Source organism: Rhodamnia argentea, chromosome 8, assembly GCF_020921035.1.
Source record: "Rhodamnia argentea isolate NSW1041297 chromosome 8, ASM2092103v1, whole genome shotgun sequence".
In the NCBI taxonomy this organism is placed as follows: domain Eukaryota; kingdom Viridiplantae; phylum Streptophyta; class Magnoliopsida; order Myrtales; family Myrtaceae; genus Rhodamnia; species Rhodamnia argentea.
The window spans coordinates 18,976,201-18,995,356 of NC_063157.1; the positions used below are offsets into that span (position 1 = coordinate 18,976,201).

Below are 19,156 nucleotides of genomic sequence, written 5' to 3' on the forward strand. Positions count from 1 at the left end.
TTTTCTACATTTTTCTTTTTTATGCTCCCGCTAATTCAGTCTATGACTGTAGGTGTTCACCTAGACAATAATTAACCTCCACCACACACCAGCATCCTCCGACAACCACGTCAATTGGATTTGGGTAGATTTTATTCCGGAGAGACTTGATTATACATTATGTATAAGTAGAAGCACCCGATAAAAAAAACATGCAAAGTAAAGGGACCAGATTAGAGAATAAGTAAAGTACAGGAACACAAAGATATAACTTCCCCTATAAAAGCCCAAATCCCAATATCTGGTGCCCGAACCAAACATAAATCAGTTCCTTAGAGAACTAAAATAATCCTAGGGTTTTCGAGGAACCCGCACAAGACACCTAACATGGAACCTGGAAAAGTAGTAGAAAGAAATTCGACCTCAAGCTTAGGACAACGACCGCTCTTCACCCGCCACCGACGGCGGATGTACATCGTCGCCGTCATCTTCTTTTTTATCTTTAGCGCAAAGTAATGAAACATGAGCCTAACATGAAAATTTGGAGTTCGTTACGTATCATTGTCTATCCTCAAAGAAAAGTTGAATAGTACTTGGCTGAAGAAAGGAATTTGCATAGCAAGGAACGTCAACTTTTATTAAGTAGAATTATCAGCAAAGAAATAAAAAAATTTCCGCACGTATCGTGGCGCAACATGGTGAATAGAGACAATTCAAGTTAACCAGACTTATACACGTATCATTTCGATCCGCAGAGAATATGTCTCGAGTTAGCCGCCGCATTATCGGTGCTTTAAGGGCGCTTTTGACCCCTGTCTAGCAGAGTCTAAATTTGATAAGCAAAAAGTTAACTTATTTTAAATTTCACGGGGTATTTTGTGAAGAAATATGAAATCTAGGACTTGTTAGAATATTTCACCGAACAAAACTTTGGACGTGTGTAGGCATGATTTTCTGCTATCAATACACCTTCCCCTTTTGTCTTCCCGGAAGCTACAGATGAATAAAAGTTTAACCTAACTTTTCTTCTGCTCAGATACTTGCATCAATAAGCTTTTGACTTCGAATCATGCTCGACCAAGGAGAGAAAAAAAAAATTGTTGCAATAATGTGATTAGTGAATTACTTAGTAGGGTTTGATTAATTAGTACCAGCAAAAGAATTCCATCACTTTGCGTACTCACCTAAACCCACTCTCCATTAGCATGTAGGAGATTTTTGGCATTCCTTTTGGTCCTCAATAATCGGCTTTACGTAATAAATCATAGAAAACACTAGGTAATGATGAGACTTACAAAGGGTTTGATTGTCTAGTGTCTTTTTTTTTTTTTTTTTGTGGTTTGCAAGATATGAAAGACTTAAAGGTCGATTCGATTAATTTTCATGAATTGATTAAAATCGACCCATCCATGTGCATTGGACAAAGCTAGGGCTTTGATGATTACTTTAGCAAATATCTAATTCTTATATATAGAAAGTGGGTGAAGCTCGCACGAGGTTGAGCGTCATGTGGCACGCCCACGTCTGAATTTTATCCAGTAATTTCTTTATGATGGTCACTTTAGCAAATCATTAATCCTAGCAATCTCTAGTTCTACACCCACCTCTGATTCTTCTGCTTATTTTGGTAATAAAATTCTAAATGATACTATATATACGGATGAAGTTCACACGAAATTAAGCCACGTGGCAGGCTCACGAGTGAGTTTTATTAAGTAATTTATTTTTTATGATCACTTGATCTATTGTCTAATCCTAGCAAATTTCATTTCTCCATCTCTGACCATGTGCGTATCTTGGTATGAAATTTATAATACCTATACTTTTACGTACTCCTATGCATAATTCTCCAAAGGAATAATGCAGATTGTTGGTAATAAATTTTCAAAATTGATTTTTGTGTGTGTATTCTATTAAAAATAACTGTATTTTATAGGATTAACAATGTAGGTATACTAATTTCCTATTTGACTCGTATCCAAAATGATATGTTAAAGGTCAATCTAATATTGGGATAATATTTGACAACTAAGTAATATTAAAAGCATGTGTGATAAATAATAAATGATCGGTTTAATATAGGACTCATATCTGCGAATAAATAATATTAAATGATCAATAAAAAAGGTGATCACAATAAAAATTTATGGCATGCTTTTATACATAAGTGAATATAATAAAATTACCCACACATAGAAGGAAAAAAAAAATATGTTTAGAGGATTCTGTTACATGACTACGCGTATTTCAACAATGTAGGGAAATGTAATAAATGATGAATATTATGGAAGAAAAGTTGTATGGATACATATTATGGCAAATATTTTTTAGTATTTTAAAAGTAAATGATATTAACGAGTCGACAAAAAAGTTACATAACATTATAGCCCATATTTAACAGATAAATGATATCAGATGTACTAAATGTGTGCTAAATAAGATGTTCAATAAGGGTTGGCAATGTAGCAACATATATTATAAATAAAAAATATGAATCGAGAAATCGATAGATAATATGATAGCCTATACTTAACATATTTATGATATAAAATATGTACTACATCTGTGCTAAATAAGATGTTCATTAAGAGTTGAACAATGCTGCAACATCTTTTGTAACATGATAGTGTATATTTGACATAAAATTGTAATTAATGGAGTCATAACCAAATAATCCATCACAGAAAACAAATAAATGATTTTAGAAAATAAAGAATCAACTATGGGCAAATCGAAGGAAACAATTAATTTGAAATGGCTGTGTAACAGTATAGTATGTATCTCATCATTATACAAGGGTAGAGGTATTTTAAAAATTTATATAACAGGGTACATCCTAGTTGTGAAAGAGTAGAATAATATACAGATACACAATATGACATAGTTTTTTTACAAATAAATGATGTTAGACGATGTTTAAAAAACTACATATAACGTGATAGCCCATTTGTGATGAATAAACTATACTAGAAGAAAATTAAAAGATTAGTTGTGATTTTTATAATTATACCAATCAAGACAAAAAATTTACGTGTCAATTGACGAACAAATGATCTTAAATGAGTAGGTGTTTGAACTCTTTGAAGAAAAATTAAGAAAATTTCGATGAACTTTGTAGAGCGATCAAGACGAGTCTGATTAAAATTCAATGTATCCAACAGAGTACGTTAACGCGCTAATTTTGTTAATCATTTATTGGCATTTTCACTTTTAGTTATATTTACAATTGTCTTTTGGTTAACTTATAATACTATCCCAAAACATATTTTTCAACAAAAATACGTTCAAAGTATATGCATCATCACACTTTAAAGTACATCTTATTCCAATCTAATTGTAACTTCAAAACAACATCTCATGCTTGTTATAATTCTATATCGATTAAGCATCACAAAGATGTGAAAGTAGGGGGCTGCCAGTATTTCACTATTATGGCATAATAAAAAAAAATCTCAACTAGTAATCATGATACAATCAAACTAATTATCAACAAACTTGGGATAAACAATGAACTTGAAGCTCGATAAATAAATGTATTAATAACCAACTGCTGACAACAAAATTTTCACAAGAAAACCAAGAAATATTTAAATAATTGATTTTAAAAATAAGAGAATTTTAGACATACGTTCTTAGGGACAAGAAATATATATCGTAGATAATGAGAATATATATCAACTCTTACCAAATCGGGAAAAAAAATACTAATTGTTTAAAAAAACAAGATGGAGAATTTAAAGAAAATCAGAATATATTAGTATGCTTTTTTTCTGCGAAAATTCTTGTTGACGCCAACGTTTAGAATAATCTAACAAATATAATCTTAAACCTGTGAAATGTACGCACATCTTGTTAGTGCAAGATATATAATAAATCAACTCCGTGAAATTTCCTTGGAAATGAGACCGAGAAACAAAGGGTAACTTCGATATGTGACACCTTCCACCAAGACACTGCAGAGGTGACCGGGAACCCGACTGTGTAATGTGGGCTCCCGGCTCATGAAATCGGGAACCGACCCGCTCCACCTAGGAACCGCATTGGGACCGATCGTAACTCCTTTTTGTTGGTCCTCTCTTACTTGTGTTTTGAAAGTTTTCTATCCTGATGGTCGAGTGTCTTTCTGGAGGTTTACAATGGATTAGATCACCTTTGGCCTCCGTTAATTAAGGTGGGAAAATTACAAAAAAAAGTCATAAACCTATTGCAATTCTACCAATTCAATCCTAAACATTTTGCGGTTGTGCCGGTTCAGTTCATTTGCTCGGCCGACGCTAATGTGGCCAAATTTCAATAAATTTTAACAATTTTTTATTTCTTTATTTCTTTTCTTTCTCTTTTTTCCCCTTCCTTCCCTTGTGGCAGCTGGCGAGGGTTGCCGAAACTCGCGGGCCATTGGGCAAGGACTGCAAAGCCCTCGCCACCGGCCGGCTAGGGCTTTGTGGTCCTCACCTAGCCTTACCCAGCTTGGGCAAGGTCATCGTGGCGGTTGGCTCGCCTAGATTTGGGCGACCCTAGCCTCACTAGGGCCGCGGCAAAGGCGGGCATGGCCTCTCCTGCCGCAGATGGCGATGCCTCGTAGAGGCTTTTCACGCACCTGTTTATAAGGAACCGTCACCATAGTTCAACCGCCTCGAGAAATCGCCTGACTTCAGTGTGGAAATGAGCTGCCATAATCTCATCCAAAGCAAAGTTGCACTTTCTCTCTCTTTTTTTACCCAAGTGTGCCCCTTCAAGACTCTTTCGAATCCACCGCCTTATTGGAGTAAGGAAACAAACTTCAATTTGAACTTTTCTTCAATTTCAAAGTTAAAAATTGTGAGCATCCTTATCTATTTCATGTTGCTAACAAACTCCTACTTTGTTTTTTTTTTTTTAATCTTCAAACCAAAACTCAATTTTACTATTTCTAACATTCTCGCCGTTTCATTTGTCAATCTACCTAGAACATTTGATCAAGAGTGCAGTCAGAGAGAGTTCATTGCAGAATAAATTAGAAGATTCCCCAAAGATCGTAGAAAAGGAACATTATGTGTTGACGTCCCAAATGGATATAGTTACTTTGTCAAATCTCATATGCGCCAAGATCAAGGGAGAAAAATATACCCACAAGGTCAAGAGCAACCCAAATGGATGAAGAACGAAGGCAGCATTGTAAAAAAGAAATGCATGAGCTGTTGGAATGAAAAACTCAATTAGACCTAGCCATTCGCCGTGGAGTTGTTCGACACTTTGTCTCAATAAGAGATCAGAAATAGGAAGAGGAGTGCTTAGAGTAGTATTATGTTATAAACCCCTTAATGAGGTGTTAAGATTGATCAGGTAGTAATACCATTATATAAAAAATTTACTAGGAAGACTAGATAATGCTAATATATTTGCTAGTAGGTAACCAACTATTTTAAGATTGATCAGGTAGTAATACCCTTAATGAGGTGTTAAGATTGATCAGGTAGTAAAACCCCTTAATGGGTTTTGCTGTACACAAGCGAAGCGAATGCAATTAAGCAAAAAGAGATCGCGGTGATTTGGGTTCTTGGTTTCATTTCCTGTCTGTAAGATGCATGTTGACAACTACTGCTACTATGTTGACGTTGTTGGCGAGGCTTATATTGTTCCACTGGTCCGGTTTCACTCAAGAAATTGAGAATCGGATTGCGATTCTCACAGGAACCGCCTAGAACCAACCGATATGGTCCCAAATTGGATGGGGACCGTGCTTATCCCTACAAATGTCCAACCTCTTTACTTTCTCTCTCTCTCCGGTGGCGCATTGAGTTAGAGAATAGAGAGTAACCTCTTGTGTTGAGAGAGAGAAAGACTAATGGGTTAAGTGAAGCTTTATTCTTTTTTTTTTTTTTTTTTGGTAAGGGTGAAGCTTTATTCTTTTATGCACCCTAAACTTCAATAAAACCACCAAAAGTGAGAACGTGTGTATAACGGGAGATATCGTTTCACTAGAGAATCAACCAATATGATGGGGTTTTTATTACTTTAAATAAAACTCCACCTAATTTCAACGATGTGAATAGTGAAATGTGTTGTAATTTTCCGCACAATATTATTTTTTTTTGGGACAATTACCAAAAAATTCATAAATCTATTGCAATTGTGCTAATTCAATCCTAAATCTTTTGCAATTGTGTTATTTCAGTTCATCCGGCGAATTTTGGACGTTCGTTGATGACGTGAACATCGACAGGCCGGTAACCAACTATTTTAAATCTTTTTTGAATTTTTTTAGTTTTTTTTTTTTTTTGGCCCCTCCCTTCCCCACCTCCAGCCAATCACCATAGTCCAATGATCGGCTAGAGGCACGGCCGGGCAAGGGGCCCACCTTGCCGTCGCCGGGCAAGGCAACGACGGTCAGGTGGAGCCCCACCATGGCCGGGCGAGGTTGAGCCCCGCCATGGCCGGGCGAGGCTCAACCTCGCCGGCCCGGATCTGGGCTTGTGAGGTCGAGCCTTGCCCGGCTATAGCGGGGCTCGACCTAGCCATTGTTACCTCACCTGGCGACGGCGAGGCGGGCCTTCGCTATGGCCGAACAAGGCTCGACTTCTCCGGGTGCGCTTTTGATCGGTTGTCGAACTATGGCGATCGGTTGGAGGGGAAGTGGGGAGGGGATGGGGCAGAAAAAAGGGAAAAGGAAAAAGGAAAAAAGGAAAAAAACATAAAAATTGAAAAAAGTATTTAAACATTTGGTCATTGCCTGGCCGGCATCCAACATCCGTGCCGGCAGGCCAAAATTCGCCGTACGGACTGAAATGACACAATTGCAAGAAGTTTAGGACCGAATCGGCCAAAAAAAAAAAAAGTTAGGACTGAATTGACATAATTGCAATAAGTTTAGGATTTTTTTGGTAATTTCCCTAATTTTTTTTCCCACCAAAAAACCTATTAAATTCCACACTAGAAATTGGACCGAGAAACAAAGGGTAAATTCAATTGGGACACTTCCAACAGGACACTGCACCAATGCCCACCTTTGTACTCATTATTATTCATACAAACACTACAAAAAGAAAAGAAAACATCTCTCTCTCTCTCTCTCTCTCTCTTTCTGCATGGAAGGCACAGTTGAGAAGAAGAGAGACTCTTATGTATTAAGTAAAGCTCTGTGCTTTTGCAAACCCTAAATTTTAATAACAATACAAAAAGAGAGAATGTGGGGGTGGGGTTTGTGAGAGACCAAAGAAGAACATAAATTAACACACACACACCCCCCCTCTCCTTTATCTTTCCATCTTCACTTTCTCTTTCCTTCTCTGCAACTCTCTCTTCTTGATGTGATTCTCCACCATATCTCTCCCAAAAAGAAAAACCCCCCCAAGAACTTTTCCAAAAGAGAGAGAGAGAATTAAAGCTCAAGAACGATGGTGTTCTCATCCATTCCAGTCTATCTAGATCCACCCAACTGGCCACAGGTAATTGTTTCTTCCAAAATTCACATCTTTTTTCATGATCTTATTCTCCAAAAGCTGAAGAAATCAAGGAAAAAGATAGATATTCCCATTCCATAACCCAACCCTTCTTCCTTTTCTTGAATATACCCAGATGTTTGATTTTTGCTTTCTCTCTCTTTTCCTTGGTGGCCATGGTTTTTCTGTGTTTTGTGACTACTTTAAGTGTCTGTTTTTCTGTTTTAGCAGCAAGCAAATCAACAACCAGGAGCAAGCAGTGAGATTCCCCAGCTTCCGCTGCCGCCGCCCCCTCTGCCGGCCGGAGGGGGCGGTACAGGCTCCATCCGGCCCGGTTCCATGGCCGATCGGGCTCGGCTGGCCAAGATTCCCCAGCCCGAGGCTGGGCTTAAGTGCCCTCGGTGCGAGTCGGCAAACACCAAGTTCTGCTACTTCAACAACTACAGCCTTACGCAGCCGCGCCACTTCTGCAAGACTTGCCGCCGGTACTGGACTCGAGGAGGCGCGCTGAGGAACGTGCCAGTTGGCGGCGGCTGCCGGAGGAACAAGCGGAGCAAGGGCGGCAGATCCAAGTCCCCCGGCACCACGGAGCGACAAGCTGCTTCGGGCTCCACCACCAGCTGCAGTGGAGTTGGCGCCTCCTCTACCGGTGCTGCTGTGGACGTCATCGGTCATTTGGTCCCGCCACCATCGCAATTGCCCTTCTTACCGCCTTTGCATAATCTGAACGACTTTATCTCAAGCGACGTGGGGTTGAACTTCGGACCGGCAGCACAGTCCCAGCTGGCGGCGGCTCGGAGGAGCCTGGTGCCCGATGTCGAATTTCAAATCGGGTCGAGCAGTGGAGGAGGCGCACAACTATTGCCGAGTGGACTGAGTGATCATCAGTGGAGGTTGAATCCATTGCATCACCAAGTTCAGCAATTCCCTTTCTTTTCCAGTTTGCAGACACCATCATACCCTTTGGAAGGTGAAGTCAGTGCAAGCGAACTCCTACCCAATAAGCCATTGGATCATTCTACTGGAATTGCCCATCAAATGGGGTCAACAGCGAAAATGGAAGAAAATCAACGGTTGAATCTGTCGAGAAATTTGAACTTCTCATCAGGAGTGTCATCATCAAGCAATAACCATGAGCACTTTTGGGGTGGCAATAATAATGCATGGACTGATCTGTCCGGCTTCTCATCGTCTTCCACCAGTCATCTTTTGTGAGAAATTGCTCTGATCTCTTCAAACTCAAAATTGTTAGTCTTCCCTAATAATTGCTGCTATATGAGGTGATTTGAAATGGCATGACCTCGACGAAAACTTTAGGCGGGTCTCCAGATCGATGAAGCTAACTTGCAAGCACCCAGTGCGGGAATTTGAACAAAGGTGAAATTCGGGAAAGGTGTGTTTTCAATGTTAACTATTGTTGTCTCTCCTGATCATTTGTTGATGGAAAATAGAAGCAGGCGTAGGCTTCTATTCTCTCGAATTAATGTACTTCGTTTGCCCTTTTCTAAATTCTTTTCTTTGGCTTCATCGTAGTATTCTTTACGTATGAGATGTTTAGCTAGGTGATCATCTAGTAGCTAGGTTTGTGTGGTGATGGAGCTTGCTTGCTAACAAGCAAGGCTACACTACAAGTTGTCGTTACTGATCTAAATGCGTTGTGCTGAGTAAATCTTATCGAACTTATATGTACACTGATTTCCGTCGATCATCATCTTTTTCCTTCTATGAGTGCCTTTGATAACATGATGATAATCTGTTGATCGGCCAATGATTTTGAATACCCTTTTAGAAGCTTATTTCAACAAGTTCAATAAATATTTCTAGAAAAGCTATTTTCGTCTATTCAAGGTCATAATAGATCAGTATGAGAGCAGAGGAAAACTAAAGAAAGGAGTGCAGATTCTTGAAGGCCTGTGTGTTTATTTCTTCACCAAAAATCATTTATCACTAGGAATTTCTGCAACCTGGGGTGAACATATAACTCTTTCGCACGTTTATCCACTTAGAAGATCAAACCATTTTCGTGTCTATTCGGTTCAATTCTTTGACACACAAAAAATGCGCCACATCGAGTTAAAAACAATCCCATATTTGGCCTATTACCCAGAGTTTGGCTGGGGTCTTACATAGTATGTCATATGCCATAGATGCATTGTTGGTCCGTTTCTTGACAGTTCAAACTTTTGAAAGAAACGGTCTGTTTAACATGTTATTTGAGCACAGGTCTAGGGTCGAATCCTAGAACCCTCTGTCGATTTCTCCTGTTTTCTTGTTTTGTCAGTTATCCCGTTGATGGGGGTTTTGTCCAACATGTCTCTCGTTCGTAAAAACTAGCTTACACACAAGGGCGAGCGTTAAGTCATATGCTATAACCACATCGTGGGCCGCCTTCTAACAACTTAAACTTCAGCGGAAAACGGTTTGTCCAACATGGTCCACGAGGTCGGTAGACATTTACTTAATATGCCTGGGTGTATCTTCCTCGTTTATCAATTTTTTTTTTGGTCGAATTCCTTGTTTATCATCAAAAGGTAAGGTTTTGTGTATCTCGCGACGCTTGTTCATAATACAACCTAACGGCTTACCTGTTTGCTGCTCACGGGGAAGATTGTTTTGAATCTTGTCAGCGGGAAATCACTAATCATCCGCCCTATATCGAACCGAAAGAAAAAATAAAAACAGAAAGAGAGGAAAAGAAAGAGGATGGGAAAAGGAGGAAGAACACAAGAGTGATGATTTTGAGAAAGCACTGCACATCGACTGTATGTCTTAAATAGCTCCCCTTGCCACTTCAAGCCAAGTGAAGTTAGTGGGCAAAATTTTTTCCCTCCTCTTCTTGGTCATTTTTCCTGATCCGAGCAGTCACGTCTCAGCGATCTCTGTTTGATCTTTAAGAGCCATGCATGAAGAACTGTGCCTCCACGCTTCGGGTTAATACACATCCATCGCCCTTCTTTTCTTGTGATCGCCAGTTACGTATTCCTAGAAAATCTGTCGGTCTCGCTCTTTTTTGGGAACTTTTTCTCGAGAATGACTGGGTTTTTCACCTGCCCAAGAAAGGCAAAAGGGGGGAAAAAAAAAAAGAGAGAGAATGAGAAAATCACCAGTTGAACGCATATGAGTTCGTGCCTCCAATTAAGAAAAAGGAATGAGAAGTGTTTGGCAATGTCTTCTGTACATACGTGCTATATTGAGGTTTTTCCTTTTTGTTTTTTGGGAACCCAAGACAAGTGGGAAAACGACGACGTAATCCTTTGTTGCCTGCTTAGGGACACACTCCGACGAGAATGATTGTGTAATTATAGGCGAGATTGTCTCGTACTCGTCTGTTGTTGTGTTGTGCTGTGGAGTTACCCAGTGCGTGGTAATTGATGGACAAAGAAGCTGTTGGGTAACGCCAAAATCCCACTCAAAACCATGCAAAGTAAGAGAGAAGCGATGCAAAGTAAGAGAGAAGCGAGAGAGAGAGATATTCTTTGTTCTTTTTCTTTTTTTTGGGGTGCATATATATATATAACAAGACGTAGGCGAATCATAGGACGTGGTCAAAGAAATGATGACCAAAACGAAAAAAATAAAATGTGTCGGAACGCTCCTAGTTATCCATTTTTGTTTCATTAGGGTTTTGTGTCGGTCAATTCACTGGGGAGACAACATCAAACCAAAGAAGAAGAAGAAAAGCCTTCTTTCTCGCTATAATTGCTAAAACGAAACAAAAACGAATTCCACTAAAGTGTCTATCATTTCGCTTTGTCGTTATCAATACATCATTCCACTTCTTAAACTTATAATCACCGGATGCTACGTATCCTTTTATAACTCGAGATTTAATTAGTTCATCGTAGCGTGGGTTCTTGACTTTAACTATCGCGCTACATGTGTAAATTGTATTGAAAAAGTCTAGTCATACGTCAAATAATGAGACTTCACTTTTGCTATGCGCTCCCAATAGTATCCAAGTAACATAATTAGAAGATCTCATGTGGAAGTATATATTTAGAGATTATATAGTGGGATCAAAGGGATTAAGTTGATTTTATTCATTCTCCCAACCTTCTTAATGCAAGGTGATGTAACTTCAAGTTGTCCGATTTCATAGGCGACGGATTAAGGGGGGTTCCGTCCTTCGCAAAATTTGTGTGGAATTGTATTAAACGAGTCATGATCAATCAATTTCTCTACAATTTCTAAATTGGACTCTTAGGACGCGCATGACAACATTTCTAAAGTGCTTCTAGAGTAGAAATTCGCCTGGTAACGTAACTTGTAGAGCAGAAATCTGTTTGGTAATGTAACTTGTAGAGCAGAAATTCATTTGGTCACATAACTTTATTTTTTTATTTCGGGAGCATTTTTTGCTCCATATGTAGTTTTAGAGCCACTTGAAGAAGGAAAAAACAAAATTCTGGCCAAAAGTTTATTTCTAGAGCAAAAGTGTTGCCATGCGCGCGTTAAGGTTTTAAAGTTTTCATTAGGGTTATTATTTGGTGAAAGAAACGACTAAAAGATGATGCTTCTCTCTTTCATAAACTAACAGAAAATGATCACAAAAAATTTCTATAAACTGCTATCATTTAAACAATATTACATGTGTTCAACCTAGCATACAATTAGCCGACCTAGATGACCGAAGTTCATATATTAGTTAATATCATGAATATCTATGCCACTATCTGATACATGTAGGCTTGTTTCAGGAAAATAGGTAGGGCCAACAATAGGGTAGATTTCGACAAAGTATCTCCTACACACACATGTTTTGTGCTAGAACGTCAGGTATGTTTGAATTTGATGTTTGGTTGGAAATACTCATTTAAAGTTAGTGATCAATATTAGGTTTTGAGCTTTGGAAAAAACTTGTGTATTAACTAAGGTGGGCGGGCTTGTGCGTAACTATGGATTATTGCTTTCGATATGGACTTCATTAAAAGAAAAGAAAAAAGAAACTTCACCTCTCTCTCTCTATATATATATGTGTGTGTATGTATATACAGCTTGATGATGGGATGGGATCTTCTTTTTTGTGGTCGGTTGGTCGAAGTGGTAAAGAAATGCTGTGATCCTGAAATGGCCAATGCAATATTAGGGGGTATCTATAGAAACATTAAAAACCCTAACAGAAATAGGGAAAAGGGGGAAGAATCCCAAGCTCCGTATGAATGTGGGCATGTCAATCTGTGTTCTTCCTTCCATTGATGCCCACATGAATAGGCGTGAAATGCTCTCTGCGCTTCCATGGCAGCTTTCGCTTTTCTACACGTCCTTGTTTCCCATCTCTCTCTCTCTCTAGAGAGTGAGAAGTTCCAATCTATGTTCTTGTTTTTTGGGTCACGTGGTCCCACATGTTGTCAATCATGCAAAGATTAAAAGATTCCCTAGTCATTTCCAGAAACCTTGTTAGGAGACAATGGATGTGCAAAAATGAGAGAGAGAGAGACCATATTTGATATGTGATTAGTGTTACGATGCACATGTGAGTGGGTTGTGTTGAGGAAATCCCACATTGAAGAATCGGTGTGATGTAGAGCTGTTAATATATCCTAATTGACCAATAACTTGTTGGTTCAAGCTTTTGAGTGAAGGTGAATCCAACTAGATATACTGACGGATTCAGACTTGGGTTCTCTCTCGGCGATTTCCCCGAATTAAGTCGCTCTCAACAATTGTTGGGTTTTCAAATATCAAAAAGGGATTGATCTTGTTTTCCACTTTTTGGTAACCCTCTCTATGACCATCTTTTTGCGTTGAGTAATGAAAACTTAGGAAGCAAGCAAATTGGTTAATGAGCTGTTCATAATGATTGAATTGAAAGACAATCAATCATCAAAATTTTCACTTTCATCCACAACATTTAGTGACTAGTTGACGGATATTAATTCGCGGTTGACAAGGTTTTATTCATGTCTAACTCATGATTGTATAATCGTTTTGACACGGGGTTTTATCTAAGAAGAAGAAGGAGAAGATTAGATCCGATATACTTGTTGAAGAAGATGGGATTAGTCTAATACACACGGATCGCTGTTGTTGCTTGCCTTACTTGAACTTTGATTTCCCTTCTCCATATTCGCTAAGAGTAAAATTCTTGAAAAGTAATTCAACTCTAGATGAAATTATGCTCGTCGACGAGACAAAAACCATATGGAGACACAATTAAACCTAGACAAACCGGGTGTCTATCATACGAAAGATCCTGAAATTAATTCAGACGATGGCAATTGTGTGGAGGAGAGGAGAATGCGATAAGGTGCGTCCACGTACACGATGCTGACAAGCACTAATTCTTGGGTCAAATAATAGGATCCTTCGAGTTTATTGCCTAAATAGACTACTTATTAGAGGCATGGTTAGAATAAGCTTCCATCAAATCGGATGAAAAGATAGGCCATCTGGATACGCATTACCTGCTATTGTTTCAAATGACAGTATACTATGCTTGGCTTGGGAAAGAACCCTTTTCTCGGGGAAAATTGTCCGAAAAATCTTGAACTTATTGGTACTTTTGCTAATTCAGTCCTAAATATTCCGATTTTGTCAATTGAGTCATAATTTTTTTTTTTTTGAAAATTTTCCAATTGAGTCCTATTAGCCGGAAATCGCTGATGTGGAGACCGGTCGTCCTATGTGGCATGACCGGTGCCGACGTGGACAATTTTGATAATTTATTTAAATATTTTGAATTTTGTATTTATATTTTTCTTTTTCTTTTTTTTTTTTTCATGGTGCCAACGAGGGTTGCTGGTTCTGCCGGACAACCGACGTCTACGTCAGAGATTTCATGCCAATAGGAGCCAATTGGCAAACAGTTAAAAAGTTTATGACTTAATTGATAAAACTGAAAGATTTATGACTAAATTGGCAAAAGTGCAATAAGTTTAGGACTCTTCGGATAATTTTTCCCCAACCCTTCTCTCCTATTCAATCTACTTTATTGCGCAATACATACATTGTTCTTACATGATTTCTTTTCATTGCTGTTCTACTTCTATTGCATAAACCACTCTGGTCTCGGGACAAAGCAATAATTCTGCATGAGTGGGCTTGCGCAACGGAGCATATTCATCGTTCAGACGAAGGGTCATCTTTGATTTTGGCTTCGACGTCGAGCCAGTGGCCAGTCAAACATGTCCGTGGCCTTACGCACTCGAGATATTAAAAAAGATGGGAAGGGGACAAGTTTCGTTTGACCAAATTCTATTCCAGCCAAAGAGACGTCGTCGCTTTCATGAAAGTGCGTGACGCGAGCCGACAAATTTTCATTATCGTGACGTTAAATTCTTTAAGCTCGACAAGCAGCTAAAGGACACCGGCAATGATAATCTTTCTTGGAATCGAGTAGGGTTAGGGTTTGAATGCCCTTCCTGCTGGGCAAGAAAGAGCTTTTGGGTCGCAAATTAGTAGGTCTTTTTTCATTTGTAGGGTTTGAAAAGGGTGAATCGACGATGAATAGAGAGGCTGATGTCATCCATGCTAATGCTTTTCCATAAAATTTTCAAGCCCTTGATTAAATATAAATTACGTGGATAGTGGTTATTAAATAGGATTTGAATGCCTTCATTCTAAGTTGATAAGGATATTGGTTCAAAAATAGTAGGTCATTTATAGAGTTTGAAAAGGTGGATTGACTGTCATTTTACATGCTCGCTGATTTGATCATGGTAATGCTTTTCTATTTGCTTTTACACTCGCTTGAATTAAGACAGCTTGAATAGAACAATTTTGTATCCTAAAGTTCAAAGGCAACATAGATGAAAAGCGGGTCTTGTGTAGAAATTGATTCTACCATATGAAAAGACATATTACAAGAGAAAACCTAACATTAGAGCGAAATTTCAAATGCCCTTTTTAGGGTGTGACAAGTTGAACAGCGCTCGAACCATCTAAACTTTTGTAGGCATTCGATTAAACTTTTTCACATATGTCCATTGGGCGATTGGAACCCGTAAGAAGTTTAGGACCTTCTTACCCGCATTTCCTAATTAAAGCAAGGCCTAATTCATTCTATGTTGGAGGAAATTTAAGTGAATGTTTTGAATCACATAATGACCGTAAGCCGTATGTGAAGAATAAGAACCATGTAGAGTTGGGTGATCTCGGGACCACGGAACTAACCGTCTTGGCAAAGTTTCAATCGATGAAACTAATGCATGACCCATCCAATTCTTATTCGATCAACAAAAACACTTTTAACTGCGTTTTTAATGATGACAGTAAGGCCAAATGCAAATATATAGTAGACGAAAATCGAGTGAATATTTTGAACCTGAAAATAATAGTTGAAATAGTCTCCTCAATTAGATCATAGTCTCTTCCTATACATAAGGAAAAAAAAAAGGGTGTCTTTTGAAGTAGATTGGAAATCTATCTAGTCCATTGCACTTATTTTCTGGGGAACACCCAAGTAACTCTTTAACATTTTGTTCTTTGTATTTTAGTATTTTAAAGACTAGGATAAGATATTGAAATTGAAGAGGTTGCATTTCCAAGAATACTAATTATAGCTTCCTTACCACCTTTTACACGGCAATAATTAGACGATATTATGTGCTTTATAAGTAGATTAGAGATACATAGGTGTCGGTATTCTATACTACTGCTTTTTGAGAAGTAATCCTTGCCATTGACAAGGCATCATCTGGGACGAATGGTTTACCAAGTGTTTTGCCTGCTCTTGATCATGGTTGGTGTCACGGGTGTCAATTGGTTAGGTTGGGTTTCCAAAACAATAACCCCAAATACTATAGAAATGTGCTTGACCCGATACGAAACATTATAGAAATATAACCCAAAGTGGTTGCGGGTCCAACTTTGGGTTTCTTTTTTTCTCAACTATTAGCAAAATCTCATCTTATAATTTAGGAACCGTATGCGATTGATGCCACTTTAAGAGCCACGTGATGGAATTCGGTTTATTGAACGTCCATTCTTTTTTTTTTTTTGTCGAAATCGACCGTCCATTGAAAAGAGTATTTTTTTTATTAAATATTTGTAAAGAGGATCCCTTAAGGAATTCAGGCCAGCTCCGACAATCTCTCGAGATGGGCGGGAAGTGATTCCGTCGGATTACCAAAAATTACTGTGTAATTTTGCAACTAGACCAAAAAACGAAAAAAGAAAAATAAAACTGCAAAGCTTCTCTTTTAAGTAGAGAGAGAGGGAATAGAAACACTAACGACTGGAATTTCTCCCCCTATAAATTGCAATATCTTAACGACTGGAATTTCTTCCCCCTAAATGGATCTAAACGGAGCATCAATCGAAAAGCGTCACACCTCACGGTAAATGGACAAAAATTGAACAACCAATTTGAACACCAAAAGAATGGTAAAGAAAGGTTAAAGAATTTTTTTTACCAATGCAAGGAATTCTAGTGATTATAACAATAATCCTCAATGTAAATGAGGCTCTGTAATTCATTATTGGAATAGAAAGCTTAATCTTAACGTCAAATTTCTTTTAACAACAAAGAACAAGTGAACTTTAAGCTTGTCATATGCTGAATCAATTTTTTAAATTTGACTGTTTATACTCGAACTGAAACATGAACCAACATGACCCGATCCAGCTCAAAATCTTTATAATACTTTGCACGTCAAGTGATTACTTGATCCGAACAAGGCTGAAAACTTTTGGATATGTTCGTATTTCATATCGGGTATATTGTTTGATTTTGACACGCTATCGTGCCACAGAGAGATTGTGACTTTTGGGAGGTAAATGAGTCGTGGGCTTGACAGCACTTGAATGGTTGCATGGGGTCATGGAAATTGCTAATTGGGGTCCATTTCGTGTGCTAAAGTGTTGGACGTAAAGCAAAGCCTGTTTGGGTCAACTTGGTAAGCCAGCTTTTCTCTCTTGCTTGGCCATCTACAGGAGTAAAGATGAAAAGCGCAACTTGGTAGCTGGCTTTCCGCGGCATTGATTGATGAAGAAAATCCAACTGACGTTACCAATGGATGCGTAATGATTTGAAGAATATATTTTTAAAAATGATCGCTTGTATCTCTTATTAATATAAACGAACGATAAATATTAACATCATCTAAAAAAGTGTTTGACATAAATTATTGTTAATAGCAAAAATATTTTTCATTGATTAATTATCTCAAACTAAACAAGCAATTAGAATCACTCATTTTTCGGGAAAACAAACGGAGCCGACATGCCTTTTCCCAATAAAGTTGGTGTAGATGATGCGGATTTTGCAAGGATTTAACGAGATTCTCCTCTCTAGCATTTCAACTTGGGAAAATGAAGGACGTCCATTAAAATTTCTTTTTTTCTTTTTTATGAACGGATCCAAGAGAAGATAAGTCTCTGGAATTTCAGTTGAATAAATGCTTAACGGTGAAGAATCCTTCTGTGTGTGATTTAGCTGAGCATGCAAAACCATGCATGAAGCAAAGTGGATGATTGCGTAGGTGGAGCAATAATTCGCATCAAGATGGTTCCTTTTACCTAATACGGACAAGCCAATCATGTCTTCTTCAGCACAGCCGCACATATGTCACGAAGAGAGAGAGAGAGAGAGAGAGAGAGAGAGAGAGAGAGGATTGCATTAGCTTTAACTGTGAGGTGAGACAAGTAGGTTTGGCTTTTACTTAGAAAACTCCGTTGCACCCGAAACGAAAATTGTCTAAAAATCATAAATTTATTGTATAAATTTCAGTTCTTTTCTATTGTTTTTTTTTTCATTTTTATCAATATAGTCTTTAACTTTTTGGCGATATTCCAATGAAATTCATCCAACCATTTTTTTTTTATTTTTCAGTAAATTTTTTTGGTTTTTTCTATTTTTTTACTTTGTTTTGTTTTTGGACAGAGGGCCGGTGCTGACGATGGTCATCGGCCCTATCTCTCAAAATTTTAAAAAAAAGTAAATAAAAAAAATAAAAAACCAAAAAAATTGTCAAGAAATAAAAAAAGTATCTAAATATATTTAGAAATATCTACGTCGGTGCCGGCCATGCCACGTAAAACGATCGGCGTCCACATTAGAGATTTTCAACCAAAATTGACCAGATAGACTCAATTGATAAAAAAAGAAAAAGGTTTATGACTAAATTTGTGATGTCCCGGACGTGCCACGACCTTCTAGGAATGCTTGCTAACCTCTCTTATGTCTTTAATGCTTTATTACTTATACAAAGTATATTTTTAGTGCATGCGGAAGACTTGATTGTAAACAATCAGGACAGCCATACAGATTACAAGTGCATATCAATCATCCCAAATTAAGCGGCAGACATGCCTAATAGGGCATAGCCTTATAGGTTTCACTACATACATTCATTTCACATAGTCATTTATACATTGACATTTATAACCATACTAGTATTTACATCTGGCAGAAAACCAAAAACCGACACACCACCCTACGTCAAACTTTGATGTTTTACATACTAAACGGCTATTCTCAAAAGGTAACTAAGCCTTTTCAAAACGTTTCGCTCCCAGACTTCACTTTCTTCATCAAGCTAACCTCCTGCTCCGTTATCAAGGGCTTCCGGAACCAATGGAAGGGGGCCCACAAACTCCTCATCCTCGTCTGCTATGAACAAGGCAACAAAGCGGAACGACACAATACCTGTTCCATAACCACCATCTACCGACAGAATACTGACTAATTTCTTAAACCAGATCTCAGGAAAGTCAAGGTCGTGGTAATCCTCCCACGTACTAACAACATTCCTGGGGACGCCGTAACAAGCTGTGGGAACAGAAGCAATCATAGATAGCATATTTACTTATCTGAAAAC

At 38.2% G+C, this 19,156-nt stretch overlaps 1 protein-coding gene across 3 annotated transcripts; it reads left to right on the forward strand.

The window, feature by feature from the left end:
- The first annotated feature begins 7,204 nt into the window (after positions 1-7,204).
- On the forward strand, positions 7,205-9,086 carry LOC115726147 (dof zinc finger protein DOF3.6-like). Of its 3 annotated transcripts, none has more exons than XM_030655899.2 (2): positions 7,205-7,403; positions 7,626-9,086. In XM_030655899.2, exons 1-2 carry the CDS (start codon positions 7,353-7,355, stop codon positions 8,610-8,612), a joined length of 1,038 nt encoding a protein of 345 aa, XP_030511759.1. In that variant the 5' UTR covers positions 7,205-7,352; the 3' UTR covers positions 8,613-9,086. The 3 variants fall into 3 exon arrangements, with proteins under 3 accessions (XP_030511759.1, XP_030511762.1, XP_030511765.1); XM_030655902.2 differs by having other exon boundaries at positions 7,629-9,086; XM_030655905.2 differs by lacking the exon at positions 7,205-7,403 and adding an exon at positions 7,517-7,535 and having other exon boundaries at positions 7,629-9,086.
- Positions 9,087-19,156: the final 10,070 nt, after the last annotated feature.

Bases quoted from the DNA above. Each gene is read 5' to 3' on its own strand.
- LOC115726147 (XM_030655899.2), top strand. From the start codon at position 7,353: ATGGTGTTCTCATCCATTCCAGTCTATCTAGATCCACCCAACTGGCCA. The intron at 7,404-7,625 runs GTAATTGTTTCT...TTTCTGTTTTAG, and splicing joins ATCCACCCAACTGGCCACAG to CAGCAAGCAAATCAACAACC.